This window comes from Mirounga angustirostris, unplaced genomic scaffold (genome assembly GCF_029215605.1).
Source record: "Mirounga angustirostris isolate CCGP_5_RB_7025 unplaced genomic scaffold, mMirAng1.0.hap1 SCAF_9, whole genome shotgun sequence".
NCBI classification, from domain to species: domain Eukaryota; kingdom Metazoa; phylum Chordata; class Mammalia; order Carnivora; family Phocidae; genus Mirounga; species Mirounga angustirostris.
In genome coordinates, this window is record NW_026991717.1 from 79,936,125 (window position 1) to 79,954,729 (window position 18,605).

At 34.9% G+C, this 18,605-nt stretch overlaps 1 protein-coding gene across 5 annotated transcripts in view; it reads right to left on the minus strand.

Annotated features, from left to right (window-relative positions):
- STRN3 (striatin 3) overlaps positions 1 to 18,605 on the minus strand; it is a 107,430-nt gene that overhangs the window by 31,701 nt on the left and 57,124 nt on the right. For 3 of the 5 annotated variants that reach the window (XR_010405134.1, XM_045900670.3, XM_045900671.3), the window contains exons 5-8: positions 17,176 to 17,349; positions 9,225 to 9,354; positions 7,257 to 7,398; positions 2,077 to 2,187 (exon numbers count right to left, since the gene is read on the minus strand). Coding sequence is in view for 4 of the 5 variants with exons in the window: in XM_045900670.3 (XP_045756626.1) it covers positions 2,077 to 2,187; positions 7,257 to 7,398; positions 9,225 to 9,354; positions 17,176 to 17,349 (557 nt within the window). In the remaining variant the exon portion in view is untranslated. The remainder of the gene's footprint in view (positions 1 to 2,076; positions 2,188 to 7,256; positions 7,399 to 9,224; positions 9,355 to 17,175; positions 17,350 to 18,605) is intronic. The other 2 variants (XM_045900672.3, XM_045900673.3) reach the window with 1 other exon arrangement.

Consider the following 18,605-nt stretch of genomic DNA (forward strand, 5'->3'; position numbering starts at 1 on the left):
GCTAAATAATACAGCACATACCTAGATAATAAAACAGTATTGAGAAATGAGAGCCTCTGCAAGCCCCAGCTCCTAATTTATATCACAGCAATCCCCTTTTGCCCACTTCACATAATTCTCCAATCTTATATTTAACAAGATAGTTTGGTTAAAACTAAAAACATGTTACACAGAGGAATATTTATTGACATGAAATGATGTCTTCTATATATTGTCAGCTAAATAGGCAAATAACAAACTTGTTCATACTATGGTCCTATTTTTAAAAGTTTAGTAAATTAAAATTTTATGGGGGTTTTGAATTTTAGTTTCAGTTCATTTGTTTCTAATATTTCTTAGAGATGCAGGTATAACATTTTTTAGGAACATTTAAAGCCTACAAGTAAAAATGACCTTCAACTGATTTATATCTTATTTTCTAAACCTCAAAAAGGTATAGATCTAATCATATCAGGGGGAATATGGGGTATTTATATTTTAAATTAAAGCAACATTATCTAACATTTTCTAAAGAAACCTTCAGCAGATGAGTCAGTTCATGAACAGCATACATAAAATACGTAATCTAATCTATTTTTTTAAGATTTTATTTATTTATTTGACAGAGAGAGACATAGCAAGAGAGGGAACACAAGCAAGGGGAATGGGAGAGGGAGGAGCAGGCTTCCCACGGAGCAGGGAGCCCGATGCGGGGCTCGATCCCAGGACCCTGGGATCATGACCTGAGCAGAAGGCAGACGCTTAACGACTGAGCCACCCAGGCGCCCCAGTAATCTAATATTAAAATAAACTACATTTCATTAAAAAGACCTAAACCCCAAAATTCTAATGTCGTCATGTCTATATTCGAATAGTCAATCATGCAAAAGTACTTTTATACTAAACATGCATGAATTATATAGGTAAATGATGTTAGAGCCGAACACAGCCCCTGCCCAGCACTAAATGTTTTTAAATACAATAAGCAATTCACTGTATAATCTGAAACTTCTTAGAGTACAATTTCTTTTCATTCACATGCACAGCAAATTAGCATAATTTTATAAAAGAAAACTGTGTAACAAGTCCCCAAAACTCCCCTTATTAGCTTCCACAATAAATTAAACCATTTAAAAAGTTCTACTAAAAAAAAAACTTACACCCATTTCCGTTACACCTGCCATTTTATAAACTAATCTGTCACCAGACAAAGGAATATGAAAAGAATGCCTATACGGTTTTAGCCTTTGCCATCACTTTGTCCTTGACATAGTCAAAAAAGTGAGACTAGCAATTATCAACGGCCAGTTCAAAATAATGTTTCCCCAAAATAAGCTTCAAGTTTCTTCATTTAATACTCAAAGGTCTGAAGATGCTTTTCATGCGGCTGTTTTCAAAGTTTGATTCACAAAATGGAAATGAATTATATCTTTGAGAAGTGCTACAGTTAAGTTCATACTTTTATAGTACATTGGTCAGATACAACATAGTGAAAGTCCTGTGAAAAGAAGTTACTCAACTAGAGACCAAACAAACCTTACTGCCATCACTACCCTTTCTACTATCCTTCCACCAGAGTAGTCAAGAAAATACTACCCAGGAGAGATTTTTCTGCTGCCCTCCCCGTTTACTGTTGGATTAAGGCCAGAAAGCAGCAACGATGAAAAGGGCTTTTATATTCACTGTATTTAAGGATTCCCAAACTAAGAAATGTACCCTGAAGAGGAGATGGTTATAGCTGTAACACCCTATTTATCAAAAATAAGGAAATTTATACTTTCTCCCTTTTGAACAAATTTGTTACTTTTAATTCCAAGGCCAGTAAGTCCTTACAATTTGGTAAACTTTTTAAAGCTAAAAAAAACCTTCCTTGAAATCTTTCCTTCATCCTTATTAACATTATTTAAAATGATTTTTCACTTGATTAATAACACATCCTAAGTTATATTCAAATAAATTTCAATTATACAACGAAGTTTAAAGTTAGTTGCCCCCTTATGAAACCAAAAAAAGGTACACACACAAAAAAAAACAAGAGTTGAAGAATTTTTTTCTCAAAGATTGGTATACAAAAATTATAATAGAATCTGCACTTACTCTTCACCCCTTTCTTCCCCTTTCGTTCCTTCTTGTACTGTTCCTTCAGTTTACTTATTAGTCCCTGGTCTACATCCCAAACCTCAGTAGGTGGGGAGAGGTCATCTTTATCTACATGCAGCATATTATTAAAAGAAAAAAAATCAGCAGTTGGCAATGCAAGCTGTTGGCAGTAAACTGTTATAGCTTTACATAGTCATAATAAAAATGTACTAACAGCATATACCCAAAATACTTTAAAGGTGCAGTTTCAGTTTTGGTATTCACAACTCAAACTCTAAATGCCCATCTCATAAGTTTCTAAACAGTTAATACTAACAGTTAAATGGTGCTTCATTTCTATGAATCACAAATTTGAAGGTTATTATTCTTTCAATGACTAATATTCAATGGACTGACATTAGAAAATTAATGTTATACAAAATAGATCACTGCATCTTTATAAAAATGTTCATAAAATTTATTCAGCCAGCATCATGAAAGCAAATGAATGAATTACATGCGAACTACTCATAAGAGTGCAAGCTGGAAAGGTCAGTGCCATTTTATTGATGAAAATATTCATGCACCTTCTGTCACACTGATTCTGCATGCACGGGATAACTATACTAATGGAGAGGCATTCTAGTCCAATATAATACATACATATAGTTCCAAAATACATTGTCTCCAATAATACATACAAAGCATTCAGAGAATCCCACCTCGGCCCCCACCCCACCCAAATAGTTCAACATCTCATTACCTTCTTCCATTGGTCTACAACTAAGATTAGCAAAAAAAAACAAAAAAACAAAACTCAAATTCCACTGAAGAATTTTTTGAGTTGATTTTTTTTAGGGTATGATAAAAGCAGTGACAAGCATGGAGAAGTGAAAACATACAGTGAGTGCTGTACATCTGCTAAAGATGAAACTTCAGCTATTTTAGCTGAATAGCAAATCTATATTTATTTTAAGTAAATACTTGTGCCTGGAAAAATTTTACTCTGTAGTAAACTAGAAGAAAAACAGCATTAAAAAGAAGCAGAATAAAAATAAGTCTATTAGAATTACTTTAAGTATTAAGGGTTTTCCCTTCATTTGTTTAGTTTTAAAACAGCCATGTTATTAGAAAGTTTAACATTCTGTTACAGAGTAACAACTATGAATTTATGTAACCATGTTACTAAATAAAAATTATACCAAAACACACAGGCTAAGTCCATCAACAGGACTGACAGAATAGTGAGATTTTAGGGAAAACATACTTGCTAAATTTTTGATAACTCATTATATTCCAGATCACAAGTCTTGTAAAACTGCCTAGGCCTCACTGACTTAATCCACTGAGTGGACATAAAAAAGCAGTTTTTCCCCCTTATAGATTGATATAGTAAATATAAGAAATTCTCATATTTGAATGGCATGTAGAAATTCTATTACTTACTGTACCTTGAGCCTTTCCTACTATAATTGTTATCACTTTCTCCCCTATGGATATACCTATGATCTTAGGCAGTCATTATGTAAAAAGCTAAATTCAAAGCTTTAAGTTAATTTGCCAACTTGAATTACTTAAAACTAGGCTGCTAAAGATTGAAACTTACACATGAGATTATCTGTGAAATCTGCAAATTGTAGTACTGTTTGTAATATTGTAGTAATACTGATTTAAAGAGAAAATTCACTTTTTGTGTACTCTAATCATGAAGTTTACTGAAAACTGTGCTGTATCAGAAATTATTCTGTGAACTCACTGGATACTCCCCCCAAAAAAGTAATCTAAAGAACGAATCATTTGCATTCATCTTAATAAAACTAGCAATTTTTAAAAGTGACCACTTAGAGTAAGCCAAATTGACACATTTTTAAACCTACAGAAAGAAGAAGAAAAAAAAAAAGCTTAAGTGGTATAAACTTTACATAGGTAATTCCATAGGACAGAAAATTTTAGTAAGATAGCCCAACAGTTTTTTTAAAGACCTCTGTAGAAAAAATAAAGCTGTGAGTAACTCTAATTCAAGTAGCAAAGGGTACTGGAGTGAAAAAGCAAAAGGGAATGAAAAGGATAAGTCTTAAGGGGAAAAAAACAAATATTACTTGCAAGATAACCTAAAGTCTAGAAAACAAAGGTTAACTGAAAGCAGTGCAAAGAACAGGTTGGTGAATGCATATGTGCACAAAAAACATCCTGAAACTTGCCTGTAATAACAGCTGATTTGATATTGCTTATAAGAAATAGTTAAGAGCAAAAGGGAAGAGGCAGCATAATCTTCTACATATTAATTCTGTTTTTTAAAAATCTAGGGGGAAAAAATACCAAGAAATGAGGTTGAATCAGTTAGGGGAACTTTTTTGTTTAAAAGAAAACACAAATATGCACACACAAAAAAATAACCCTTAAAAACTCAAACCACAAAAACATAGAATTCTACTATGGTAATTCTAACTATCAGAGCAGAGGAATTACATAAATCTACTTAATGTAGCATAAAAATGTAACTAACTTCACTTTATGCAAATATTCAGTACTTTAATTATCCAATCCATTATATTTAAATACAAACATTCAGGTACTAATTACATTTGGTAGTCCTATAAATTTCCACAAATCACAGTTTCAAAGTAGAGGAGAAAATAACCAAACATGCTTAAAATGCCAAGTCTCCATGAGAGAAATAGCAAAATTAGAAATGCCTACTGTTATTTTTGATTATAAGAACTAAAACCTACCAAAATTAAATTTAGACTACCTAATGTAGATGAGAAAAGAAAAATAGGATTTAAAAGCTTCCTAAAAAGCAATGATGTTTTATAGGATAAAAGTATTCAAAATTAGAATATCTGAGATTTCTACTCTTTTTTATTTTATTACAAAAAAAACACAACAGATTACCCACTGTGGGTGAATACTGGGATATGATATGTTTCATTAGGATACATTACTTACTAAAAACAAAAAAATAACAAAAAAAAGTCTTTTACTCAATAATTTAAATCTCAAAAACTGCCACCTTCCCATTTGTAAGTAAATTCAAATTTAAGCAAATGAGTTAAATAAAGGTATATTTTTATATCCCTCCTCTTTGTTTTGGAAAAACTGAATATAGCACCTGTTGAGTAGAAATGAAAAATTCAGAAATCCTTTGACAGTTTTCACTTGTTAAGGAAAGAAACTACTTGAACAATTTTGTTCTTTTCTTTCTAAAGAACTTAAAATGCTTTAAAGATGGTTCAGTCTCATCTAGAAGGAAAAGACTTTCAGTTACTTCCATTTACACAAAGATTCAGGTCACTCTCAAATAGTAATAGTAAAAGTGAATAATGTTTTACAGTTACCATTCACTATTTAGGTCTGCTTTTGAAACTGCTCTAGAGCCAAAAGTCTTTGGACAGAAGTCCCAATCGACTGTACACCATATGGTATTTCATTATTAAGGAAATAATGCCATTTTATACAAAATAAATTCCTGAAATTTTTATATATTCTTTTGACTAACAGTTAAACTTCCAGCAATTTTAGGCAAAGAAAGCAGGAATGGTTATATGCCAAGATTTAGCTACACAGATATTTGAAAATTGCTGATTATTTTCCTTACTGAAAATAATCTAAATATTCATCAGTAAAGCCCCAATTAAATAATGGAACATACTGACAGAATATTATGAAGCTATTAAAAATGCTGTTGCAGAAGAACAATGTATTAGGTGAAAAGCGTGGGTTATAAATTGGCACTAAGCAAAAATCTTTCCTTAAATAAAAACAGATATGTATATATATATAAATGTTAACCATGATTCTCTATAGAAAGTGCCATTATAGGTTATTTTTAATTTCTTCTTCACAGGTATGTGTGGGTTTCTAGAACTCCTAAAATACACAAGTTATAAAATAATTATATATTTATATAATTTAAATGCATTTATATAATTATAAAATAACCTGGGGAAAAAAAACCCAGTACTTTAGAAACTACTGGGGAAAAAAATTAAGTATTTCCAATACTGAATGGGTTGCACAAAGAAGCTTAAAGAAAACTTTGATACTTTTATCGTGCCCCCTGAGCAATGCTAATTCTTAAGAAAAGTAAACTAGAATACAGCCATTTCCAAGTAAGTACAAAAATGTATATTCAAAGTCTAGAAAGTAATTCTGAAGTTTTTCCTATTTTCCACTAATGTGCCTCTTCTCTTTCCAATTAGAAGAAGAAATAAGTAAAGGTCTGAAACAATGCTTGAGAATTATAATCAATAAGAAAGCTGGTACCAAAATTCAGATTTTTAAGTACATGAATTGTTATCAGGATAGTAAATAATTATATTACCTATTAGGTTTTGTTTCTCCTGCTATTAGCAAATTCAGTTTCAATACACAAATGAGGCATTTTTAAATAACATGTGTTCCCCATCACCAAAATAGTTTTTAAGTAGCTCGTGATAATTCCTCCTCCTAGTAACTAAGCAACTTTGGTGTTCATTTGAAATGTGCATTAAGGTACTTAGTAACCTTCTCCCATAAAGCTCTGTAAACACTGTAAACCTGCCAGATAACATGCTGGTACTAAAAGCTGACTGAATGCACAAGAGAGTGGACCTCAGCTACTATCTTAATATAATTTTTATACTTCTATTTTCTAATGGGGTTTTTAACCCTGTATAAATACAATTGTTTGCTTTTAGTTATGGCTGGATTATTAGCATTACATACCATTTCCAAAGGCTAGGCCCTTACATATGCACACTAAATATTATATGTAGTAAAGTTTAATACCTTCACTAAACCTTGTTCAATGTGAAGCTATAATTCAGGATTAGTAGCTTTATTACTTTCTAGCAATAAGTCAGGTAACATTGTAAGGGCGTAACAAAAGAGTTAAATCTTTAAACCTAGATTCATTACCAAATTAAATAATGAGAATGTTTAAAACTATATACATGTTTTTTTTTCATTTGCTAAGAGAAAAGAAATTGGATTTCTTTCAACTTTAATTCAAGATAAGTTTCAAAAATCAAAATCCACCAAAAGTCATATATTAAACAATAGTTTTGTCACCAAATCTAAACAAATTGGTGCAAAATACCCTTGCTCTTGTTCAACTGCCATCATACACTGAAATACTCACATTCCACATATAATATTCAATACCAATACATCTTTAAAAACTATTCTCCCACCCCCATATTTCTTTATCACCTTACCCCATTCTGTGCCATCCCCTGAACTCCGTGCTTCTCCAGCTCCTTCACCGTCTTCAGCAGTCACTAAAAAATCAAATTCTTTCAGTGCTTCCTCAGTATCAGGATCATCAGTTAGGTCAGCAGCTAAACCTTCATTACCTATCTGTAAATGGAACATAAGCCAAGAATTACTTTTATCTTAGATTTTAAAGGAGTCCTTTATATGTTTTCACACATTTATCTTTATATTTGCACTCCAATTTTTAAATTACTTACATATACAAAATTTTAGATTTTCCATTTATTTCACCAATCCCAAATTATACCCTATATAAATGGTTCTTAATAGTGCCATGTGAAGATTACTGTAAGATGTGATTCAAGTAATCTGGTTGTAAAAAACAGTTAAAATACTAATTAAAAAATAGCTAAGTTCTTTAATTATAATAGATTCACAATTACCCCTATTTATAGACTCTTTCACTCACTTACATTCTGATACATTGTGTTGAACTGACTTCACTCACTGAGAACTGCATATGTAATCCATAATTCACAGGGCTATATGGCATAGCTGGTTAAGGATATTAACTGATCTTGGGTGCCTGGGTGGCTCAGTTGGTTAAGCGACTGCCTTCAGCTCACGTCATGATCCCGGAGTCCTGGGATCGAGTCCCACATCGAGCTCCCGGCTCAGCGGGGAGCCTGTTTCTCCCTCTGACCCTCTCCCCTCTCATGCTGTTTCTCGTTCGCTCTCTAATAAATAAATAAATAAATAAAATCTTTAAAAAAAAAAAAAAAAGGATATTAACTGATCTTAAGTCAATAGCTGTGATAATAATAGTACTTTGGCTCCCAAGGAAAAAAAGGGGGGGTCAAAAATCTCCATTTACCCATGTTACACATGAGTATGTTGCATACATGAAATGTGACAGGAACGTTGAAAACTGCTTTAATAGCCTAGAAACTTTTCTTGAGGAACAAGAACATCCCAAGGAACCAAAATTTAACCTATGTACTTTTTTTTAGATACACGAAATACTCTATGCTACTGTGATAATTCATAAACAGATCATCTAATCTGTGTATACTCTTAAAGCTAACCCACATCACTGATAAAATTGGTAATTCAGTTTCTTAGGTTATGAGTAAAAGTAAATTTTTATTAATCCTTATCAAAAAACAAAAATGTGGACACGTACATTTATAATCCATAGTTTACTCCCTCACCCAGAGTGGGAGTATCCCTGTTTATTTATCACCTGTTTACTTTACATAAAGAGACAGTCTTCAGCAGTGATTCTTAATTGTAGCAGGAATGGAGAAGATGGTTTTTTGTTTTTGTTTTTTTAAAGTTTCAAACAGTCAGACTAGTTCTATAAAAACAGACCCCCCCCCCCTTTTTAAGATTTTATTTATTTGACAGAGAGAGACACAGCGAGAGAGGGAACACAAGCAAGGGGAGTGGGAGAGGGAGAAGCAGGCCTCCTGCCGAACAGGGAGCCCGATGCTGAGCTCAATCCCAGGACCCTGGGATCATGACCTGAGCCAAAGGCAGATGCCCAACAACCGAGCCACCCAGGTGCCCAAAACAGACCCCTTTTTGCCATTTAGTGAATGATACAGAAAATAATAATTTCTACAATACATGGGTGATAATAAGAACTGACAATATAAAAAACTTTCAAGATGATAAAAAAAAAAATCACTCCCGGAGCGCCTGGGTGGCTCAGATGGTTAAGCGTCTGCCTTCAGCTCAGGTCATGATCCCAGGGTCCTGGGATGGAGTCCCACATCGGGCTCCCTGCTCCTTGGGAGCCTGCTTCCCCTCTGCCTCTCTCTGTCTCTCATGAATAAATAAAATCTTAAAAAAAAAAAATTAAAAAAAAAAAATCACTCCCAATGTAACTTAAGACATCTTGAAAATTTCTATTCCAATACATGTGTATATTTATTTTAGCTAATAAAAATTAAAAATTGAGTTCCTACTTTGTGTTTATTTATCCGATGTTTATCTTTTCCTTCTGGGATGCCTTCAATCATGTCATTTTCCTCTTCTTCATCACTGTCATCAGCATTTTCTAAAAAATTGAATGTCTCAAGAACATCACCAGAGGGCCTGTCAAAGGGGAAAAAGATGAATCCAAATATTCCAATGGTTAATTCTAATATTTCTGGTTCCTATTTTAAAACAGTATTTGAAAGTAGTATAGAGATTCAAACGATAAGCTATTTATAATGTACTGCCTAAGAATTTAACCCAAGAAAATAATGTTTTGAAGATTATGTTTTCTAAAGTAAAAGTGACTGCTCTGTTAAGCTTCTCCAATGTTTACTGGCCAAAATACTTTGAGTAATTACTCTATCAAAATCTTATAGTAACGGACACTCAAATGTGGTATTATTTCTCAAAATAAAGCCATCATAAGCAAGCAAGCTAAACTTAGCATTTCTTATAGCTGTACAACCTCTTATAGAGGCCCAAATGTCTGAAGACTAAAACCTGCCCAGATTTAAAGTTATGGGATAAATCAGATATAGCTATTCCAATCCATTTCACAGATTTTCTTACCTAGAAAACAGGATTCTTAATACACTAAAGAAATATTTTCAAGTCCTTCAGAATCATTCAATAGGTAATAATGATAATCTGTTTTAATCTACCTATAAAGTCATTTTTTAAACTGTAATCTGAATTCCTTTCTATGTACAAAAAAGGGTTTTCAAAAAGTTGTTTAAATGGCTAATAACAGGGGCCCCTGGGTGGCTCAGTCGTTAAGCGTCTGCCTTTTGCTCGGATCATGATCCCAGGGTTCTGGGATCAAGCCCCACGTCGGGCTCTCTGCTCACTGGGAAGCCTCCTTCTCCCTCTCCCACTCCCCCTGCTCATGTTCCCTCTCTCGCCATCTGTCAAAATAAATAAATAAAATCTTTAAAAAATAAAAATAAAAAAATTTCTAATAACAAAGCAAAAGAACAGTGGAAATTTCAGCCCAACACAGACTTTCACATTAAAAGTCTCTGCTCTCCCATTAACCAGATGACTGAATTTGGCCAAGTCACTTAAACCTTTTAGCCACAATTTCTTTACCTAAAACTGTTTGGGTTGAACTAGATGATCTTTTGGTACCAAAAAGAATAATCATCTAAAATTTGAAGGTTTTGCCCCTCCCTGATTGTTTCTAAGGACACAATACAATTCAGACTTTTTTTTTCTTTAAGGTGGGGAGGGAGGGGGAAAGGGAGAGGGAAAGAGAGAATCTTAAGTAGGCTCCATGCCCAGGGCAGAGCCCCCATTGCAGGGCTTGATCTCAAGACCCTGAAATCATGACCTGAGCTGAAATCGACAACAGGGGCACTGGGTGGCTCTGTAGATTGAGCATCTGACACTGGATCACGTCCCATGTTGGGCTCCCTGCTCACTGGGGAGCTTCTTCGCCCTCTCCCTCTGCCCCCCTACTTGTGCTTGCTCTCTCCCTTTAGTTCTCTCCTTTTCTCAAATAAATCTTTTTTTTTTTTTTTAGATTTTATTTATTCATGAGAGACAGAGAGAGAGAGAGAGAGAGGCAGAGGCAGAGGGAGAAGCAGGCTCCCTGAGGAGCAAGGAGCCCGATGCAGTACTTGATCCCAGGACCCTGGGATCATGACCTGAGCTGAAGGCAGATGCTTAACCGACTGAGCCACCCAGGTGCCCTAAATCTTAAAAAAAAAAAAAAAAAAAAAAAAAAGGAAGGGCGCCTGGATGGCTCAGTTGGTTAAGCGACTGCCTTCGGCTCAGGTCATGATCCTGGAGTCCCGGGATCGAGTCCCGCATCAGGCTCCCTGCTCGGCAGGGAGTCTGCTTCTCCCTCTGACCCTCCCCCCTCCCATGTGCTCTCTCTCATTCTCTCTCTCTCAAATAAATAAATAAAATCTTTAAAAAAAAAAAAAAAAGGAAAGAAATGTCTGTCTCTAAAGTGAAACTCATGTTTTAAGTTTTTAAAACTGTATTTTTTTTTTAAAGATTTTATTTATTTGTCAGAGAGAGAGAGAGAGAGCACGAGCAGGGGAAGCTGAGGCAGAAGAAGCAGGCTCCCCGCTGAGCAAGGGCCCGATGTGGGACTCAATCCCAGGACCCTGGGATCAGGACCCAAGCCCAAGGCAGACGCTTAACCGACTGAGTCACCCAGGAATCCCTTTAAAATTGTATTTCATCACAGCAATACATTTGCATGGCTTTAAAGGACAAATAGAACACAACCCATAAAAGAAAATGAATCAGACTTCCCAAAATTAAAAACTTCGTTCTTCAAAAGATACTGTTAAGAGAACTTAAAGAAAAGCCTACAGATTGGGAGAGGATATTTGCAAGTCACATATTTGATGAAGACCACCTGTGTCCAGAATATATAAAGAACGCTTAAATAACAGTAACAAAACAAAAATGGGAACATTATTCAAATAGACACTGTATCAAAAGTTACACAGATGGCATAAAATGATGCTCAACATCATCAGTCTTTAGGAAAATGAAAATTAAAGCCACCACGGACTATGAAGGGTCTGAGACTTTACCCTACTTGCATGCTGTTTCTTTTGAGATGCTTCTTTTTAGCATTCAGGATGATGGCCTTTGTGTTTTTTTTTTCTTAATTAATTTTATAGTGTAATTGGGAAGAATCCTTTCAATCTGGAAACATCCTTGAAAATTAACATTCTGTAAATGTATTATAGAAAATTTCCTTTTATTACTAATTTCTTTTCAAGAGCATTTTACTTCTTCTCTCTGAACTCCTAGTCAGATGTTGGCCCTACTGAACTGATCTCTGAATTTTCCTATCTTTTCAGTCCCATTTCCTCTTTCCCCTTTTCTCTTTTCGGAGGGTGGGGGTGGGGGGGGTGATTCTTCAACCTTATCCTCTAAGTTTTATGTGGAAATTATTTCTATCACACTTTTTACTAATAGCTCTTTTTTGATTTCTGATTGAATTTTTAGAGCTTTTTAAATTCAATTAATTAACATAATGTATTATTAGTTTCAGAGGTAGAGTTCAGTGATTCATCAGTTTATATAATATCCAGTGCTCATTACATCCCATGCCCTCCTTAATGTCCACCACCAAATAACATCCTATTTGTTTTGTAGAGGTATTATCTTCTCTCAGTCTTTTCAGAAGAGTAATTATAGTTTTGAAAATCTGCTCCCTGTTTTCTTTTTGTTTTGTTTTTGTGCTCCCTGTTTTCTGAGTTCCTTTTTTCTTTGCTTCCTTTATCTCCAATTTCCGTATTAAAGTCTTTCCTAAAATGTTCACCTTTAAGAGTGAGGCACCAAAAAGCTAACTGTATGTATTAGATGGCTGAGGTTTTGCCAAAGCAGCTGGCTTCACTTCTGCATGATAGGACAGAGGCTCACCACTTCACTGGCAGATCCCAACTGTCAGTACCATTAAGTCTTTTCTATTTAATGTGATAAATTTCAACATTCTGCCTGGAAGGGGTAAGACCCATGCAAACATACCAGAAGCCAAATACTAGAAGAAAACAGGGGATTTCACTGCTCAGCTGGAGATTCAGATAATCCTTCTGTTTCCAGTTAAGTAGATTCTATCCTAGAGTTGCTTTATTTCTTAAGAAATCACAAATCATGGTTCAGCTTCACTGGAAAATATACCACCATAGGTGGAGGGGTGTTCAGCTTGCTACACAGGATAAAAGAAGAGATCTGAGATTCTAACTACCTCTTACATAAACTTTAAACCAATATTCCAATCATAACCCCCTCTAAATCCAATCCAGATGTATCTGATACCTCTAATTCCTTAGCCTTTGGAGCTTTGCTGGCATTTTATGATTTTAATTGGCTTGTTCCTTTTCTTATTATTGCTCCTGAATGTCCTTAGATTTAAGGCATGTAATATTCCTCCACATTCTTCCCAACTTCCATAATTGTTAAACTGACCCTATCTGATGTACAGTACATCCTCTCATTTTTTCTACATATTCAGTTTTTTTGTTCTTATGTGTTAATGCATCTTAAAAAGTCTTTAACTGTAATTCTAACAGAGGTTCCAGAAGGCACACAACTAAAATGTGGTTTTATTAATCCATCATGCTTAAGAAAAAGTCTTTATGGATTTTGTAACAGTTTTTTTTTTCTTTGCCAACTATTTATTTACTATCCTCTCTCACTGTAAAAAGAAAATCAACGGAGTAAAAAAATTAAAATGTCCAGATGAGGAGAAAATAAAAGAGAAGCCAAGGGCAAGGTTGGTAAGTAAAAGGCTAAAAGTCAGTGGGGGGTGGAGAAGCATGTATGCAGGGCACAAATATGGGAAGATTCCAAACACGATAAAAAGAAAAAGGGCGCAACTACTGGAGGTTCACAGGTAAATCAAACCAATTATTAAAAAGCAGCAAAGCTTTTCCCAGTTGCAAGATCTAAGAGAATTCTGTCCTCCCATGAATCCTCATAAAGTAGATGCTTTGTGACACAACGCACTATGCATGCTCAACACCCCTGCTACAATAAGCCAACAAATACAAGAGTGACATTCACTCAGCAGAGTCTAGTAAATATTACTCTGGTAGGGTCACATTTCAATACAGGATACACAATATTTCATCATAGCTAGCACTTACTATGTGCCAGGCATTATTCTAAATGCTCCCCTATTAATTCATTTCTTCTTCACATTAACCCTACCATCACTATTTTACAAGTGAGGAAACTGAGGCACAGGAAGGTTAAATATCTTGCCCGAAGTCATAGCTAATAAGTGGCAAAGTCACAATTTAAAATCCTCCTCAGAATTCAGATTCTAAACCATTAAGCATACTGCCTCTAATAATATGATCTAAAATTTACCATTGCTCTACTGTTAAACATTAAGATTGCTTCTAACTGTGGCGCCTGCGTGGCTCAGTCGGTTAAGCATCTGCCTTCGGCTCAGGTCATGATCCCAGGGTCCTGGGATCGAGCCCTGCATCGGGCTCCCTGCTCGGTGGGAAGCCTGCTTCTTCCTCTCCCACTCCCCCTGCTTGTGTTCCCTCTCTTGCTGTGTCTCTCTCTGTCAAATAAATAAATAAAATCTAAGATAAAAAAATTTAAAAAAAGATTGCTTCTAACTTTTTACTATTATAAATAAGAATGTGATAAACACCCTTCTGCTAAAAACCTCAACATGTTAGATCATTTCCCTCATTCTTGGAGGAGTTTTCAAAGGCCCGAATAATAGCTGAAACACACATACTTACATTAGTGCAGATTCAGAATATGTAACCATACTCATTAAGATGGAAATCAGCCTTAAGAACAACTATTACCTAAACATCTATGGACACATGAATGGATAAAAAAAAATGTGGTATATACATGCAATGGAATATTACTCAGCCATAAAAAATGAAATTTTGTCATATGCTACAACACTGCTGAACCTTCATGACATTATGCTAAGTGAAATAAGGCGGTCAAAGAAGGACAAACACTACATGATTCCACTTCATGAAGTATTTATTTATTTTTTTTTTTTTAAAAGATTTTATTTATTTATTTGACAGATTGATAGCGAGAGCAGGAACACAAGCAGGGGGAGCGGGAGAGGGAGAAGAGGGCTTCCTGCTGAGCAGGGAGCCCGATGTGGGACTCGATCCCAGGACCCTGGGATCATGACCTGAGCCGAAGGCAGACGCTTAACGACTGAGCCACCCAGGCGCCCTCATGAAGTATTTAAAGCAGTCACTCATAGAAACAAAGTTGAATGGTGGTTGCCAGGGGCTGATAGGAAGAGGAAACAGGGAGTTGCTATTTAATAGGTATAGAGTTTCAGTCATGAAAGATGAAAAAGTTCTAGAGGTGTACTCTACAACATTGTGCTTATGGTTAACAATACTGCACAGTATACTTTAAAAACTGTTAAGAGGATAGATCTCATGTGTTTTTTAAACACAACAGAAAAGAAACATATTAAGGTCTTAATCTTGCAAAGGCAAGAAGCTTTACAAGAAAATTAAGTCTGGTGTGGAGATTTAATTCAGATTCAGGTGTGCTGAACTGCAGTCCTCTAAATATTTATAAATTCTATGAACTACTTAGCCTGATTAGCTAACAAGCTTAAAAATGCATAGTACTTTGCTTTTTATCTTATACCACAAAAATATTCCATGCTTCCTGAAATCCAAAGTAAAGAAAGTAAGAGCTCTATCTGATGTCAAATGTTACTGAAGAGACCTTATTTCTCAGAAATAAAAACCCTAAAGCAAAGGCTTATGTTAACTTGAAATTTTTAGTACATGTTTTAAACAAAAGCATAATATCACGAAATACAGCTAAGGTATGAAATAATGCTAGTTTTTTTTTTTTATTCTTTTTTTTTATTCTTATGTTAATCCCCATACATTACATCATTAGTTTTAGATGTAGTGTTCCATGATTCATTGTTTGTGCATAACACCCAGTGCTCCATACAGAATGTGCCCTCCTCAATACCCATCACCAGGCTAACCCATCCTCCCGCCCCCCTCCCCTCTAGAACCCTCAGTTTGTTTTTCAGAGTCCATCGTCTCTCATGGTTCGTCTACCCCTCCGATTTCCCCCCCTTCATTCTTCCCCTCCTGCTACCTTCTTCTTCTTCTTCTTTCTTTTTTTCTTAACATATATTGCAGAAATAATGCTAGTTTTTAAACTATACATATTATTCATTTCTTAAGCTCTAAAGGAACTCAATGTTAGTTTCTTTCCATTATCTTTTTCTTTTCTATGTCTTTCCAGAAAACTTGTTTTCAAGGTGATATTTAGTGGGGGGAGTTAAAAAAAAAAAAAAGTTCTACCTACTTATTAATACCTTGATTTATCAAGTCTGTATTAACCAAAGGTACATCTGATAGAAAACATCAAATTTTGATGAGGACATGAAGAAATTTCTGGTGGGAATGTAAAATAGTTTTAGCCACTTTGGAAAAGAGTTTGGAACTTCCTCGACAAGGTAAACACAGAGTTACCATATGACTCAAAAATTCCATTCCTGAGTATAAACCCCAAAAAACTGAAAACATGGACACCAGTGTTCAAAGTAGCATTAGTCTCTATTTCAAAATGTAGAACCAATCCACAAACCCAACAAATGGACAAGGAATGGATGAACAAAATGTGATATAACCATAGAACAGAATATTATTTGGCAATAAAAAGGAATGAATCACTGACACACGGATGAAGCCTAAAAAATATTATGCTAAGGTAAAGAAGCCACTCACAAAATAACCATTTATATGAAATGTTCAGAATAGGGAATCTATAGAAACATAAAGTAGATTAGTGGTTACCTAGGGTTGGTGGTGAAAGGAATGCAGGGGAGAATGGGGAGTGTTGGCTAGTGAGAATGGGGTTCCTTTTGGGGATGAGTATTTTCAAAACTAAGACTATGATGATGGCTGAGAGACTCTGAATATCCTAAAAACAAACTACATATTTTAAATGGCAGAAATGTATACAGTATGTGAATTTTATCTCAGTAAAGACATTAAATTTTAAAAAGTATAACTGGTGGCTTTCTGAGCCCAAACATAACACAAAACCTTGTTTCTTTCATACTTGTGTGTAAGTAACCATTGCTAGTCCAGTTATAGAGTACCATTATAATTTACTGAAAATACCCTAGCAAAAATTTAAATCAGGATGTTAAAATAGCTCTGAACTACATGAAATTACTCTCAAATTGAAATTTAAATTTTGCACCTATTTCAGAACTATAGCCAATTTCCTGGTATCACAACTTAAGATAGATCAATTTAAAAAGCACCTAAACAGAAAATTTATTTGCCCATGGTACCATGTAGGAGGGGAAGTCTTTAAATCTGAACTCTACCTGCTTTAAAAATTGTTAACAGTAGTAACAAGAAATTAAAGAGATTCACAGTACCCATTATATAAGCAATGTTAACCTATAAGTACAGGTCATACCTTTTGATTTCTTGTCCTTTTTGCTTAGGAGATTCACCTCCATTCAGGATCTGTTCTAAGTTCTTTGTTTCTACTGATCCATTTGGTTCTGAATTGGATAGTCCAAGTAATGACCTTACCCGCTGAGACCGTACATCTAATATTGTATCTGTGTAACCTACTTCCTGAAGATATCTATAAGAGAAAATTTAAAATGTTAAATCTCATATATTAATACCTGCAAACTTGTTAACTCAAAATCGTATCAAGGAATTTCAGAAAAGCCCATAACCCTATAAAATATAGTCTTCCTTTGCCTCAAAACTTTCTTCTCTATAGACTAGTTCCAATTCTAAGAGAACAAGGCTAATTACTAACTGAAATTTAATTAAGAAAGCATACAGTATGGCTAACACTAATTAAGGGCCAATTATCCTGAAGCCTAAAAAGCCCAAGAACCTTAAAAAGCTTTAGGAGTTGATGATATATGTTACTTTAAAAAAAAAAAAAAGTCCACAAAGTGGTAAAGAATGAGTAGAACTAAACCTCAGAACTGTGACATGCTAAGTTTAAACCTGGGTTCTTGACCAGAGGATGATGCACAGGTTAGTTCTCCCTCTAGGATCTAAAATCTGGTACTGAAACTTTCTGTATATCTAATCTAGGATCCAGGATGAGACCTGAAAAGAAGAAAGGGACCAGATTATGACATAATATATAATGGGTCATGAATGGCTTTGTGGGATAAAGAATCTCTAAAGTATTTGACAGGCTAAGGATGTTAAAAGGAGTCTTAGACACTACTGGAAAAGAACAAAAGATTTTTACATGAAAACTAACAACAGGGAGACTGGTTAGGACACTAACACAGCAAGAAATAAAACTGAAGAGAATAAACGTGAGAAAAATAAGCAAGATATAATCTTAGAGACCTGGTGCACAAATAAACATGGTAGGGGCGCCTGGGTGGCTCAGTTGGTTAAGCGACTGCCTTTGGCTCAGGTCATGATCCTGGAGTCCCCGGATCGAGTCCTGCATCGGGCTCCCTGCTCAGCGGGGAGTCTGCTTCTCCCTCTGACCCTCCCCCATCTCAAGCTCTCTCTCTCTCTCTCATTCTCTCTCTCAAATAAATAAATGAAATCTTTAAAATAAAAAAACAACTAAACATGGTAGCAGAATGAAAGGAGATACAAGAATTTTAGAAAAATTTTAGGTTTCTAGCTTAGATGGTGGTTCTATTCAATGAAATGAAAAATAAAGTGTCCGAATCTGGTTTATAGGGTACCTAACAGATAATCATGTCGTATCTACATAGGTGACATTTATTAGGCACAATAATAAGAAAGGTCAAAGAGATTGGACTCAGTATACAGATTTGGGAGTCATCAGTGTTTGATGGTATTTAAAGCCATGGATTTAAATGAAGTTACCCTGAGAAAAAGCTCTAGAAC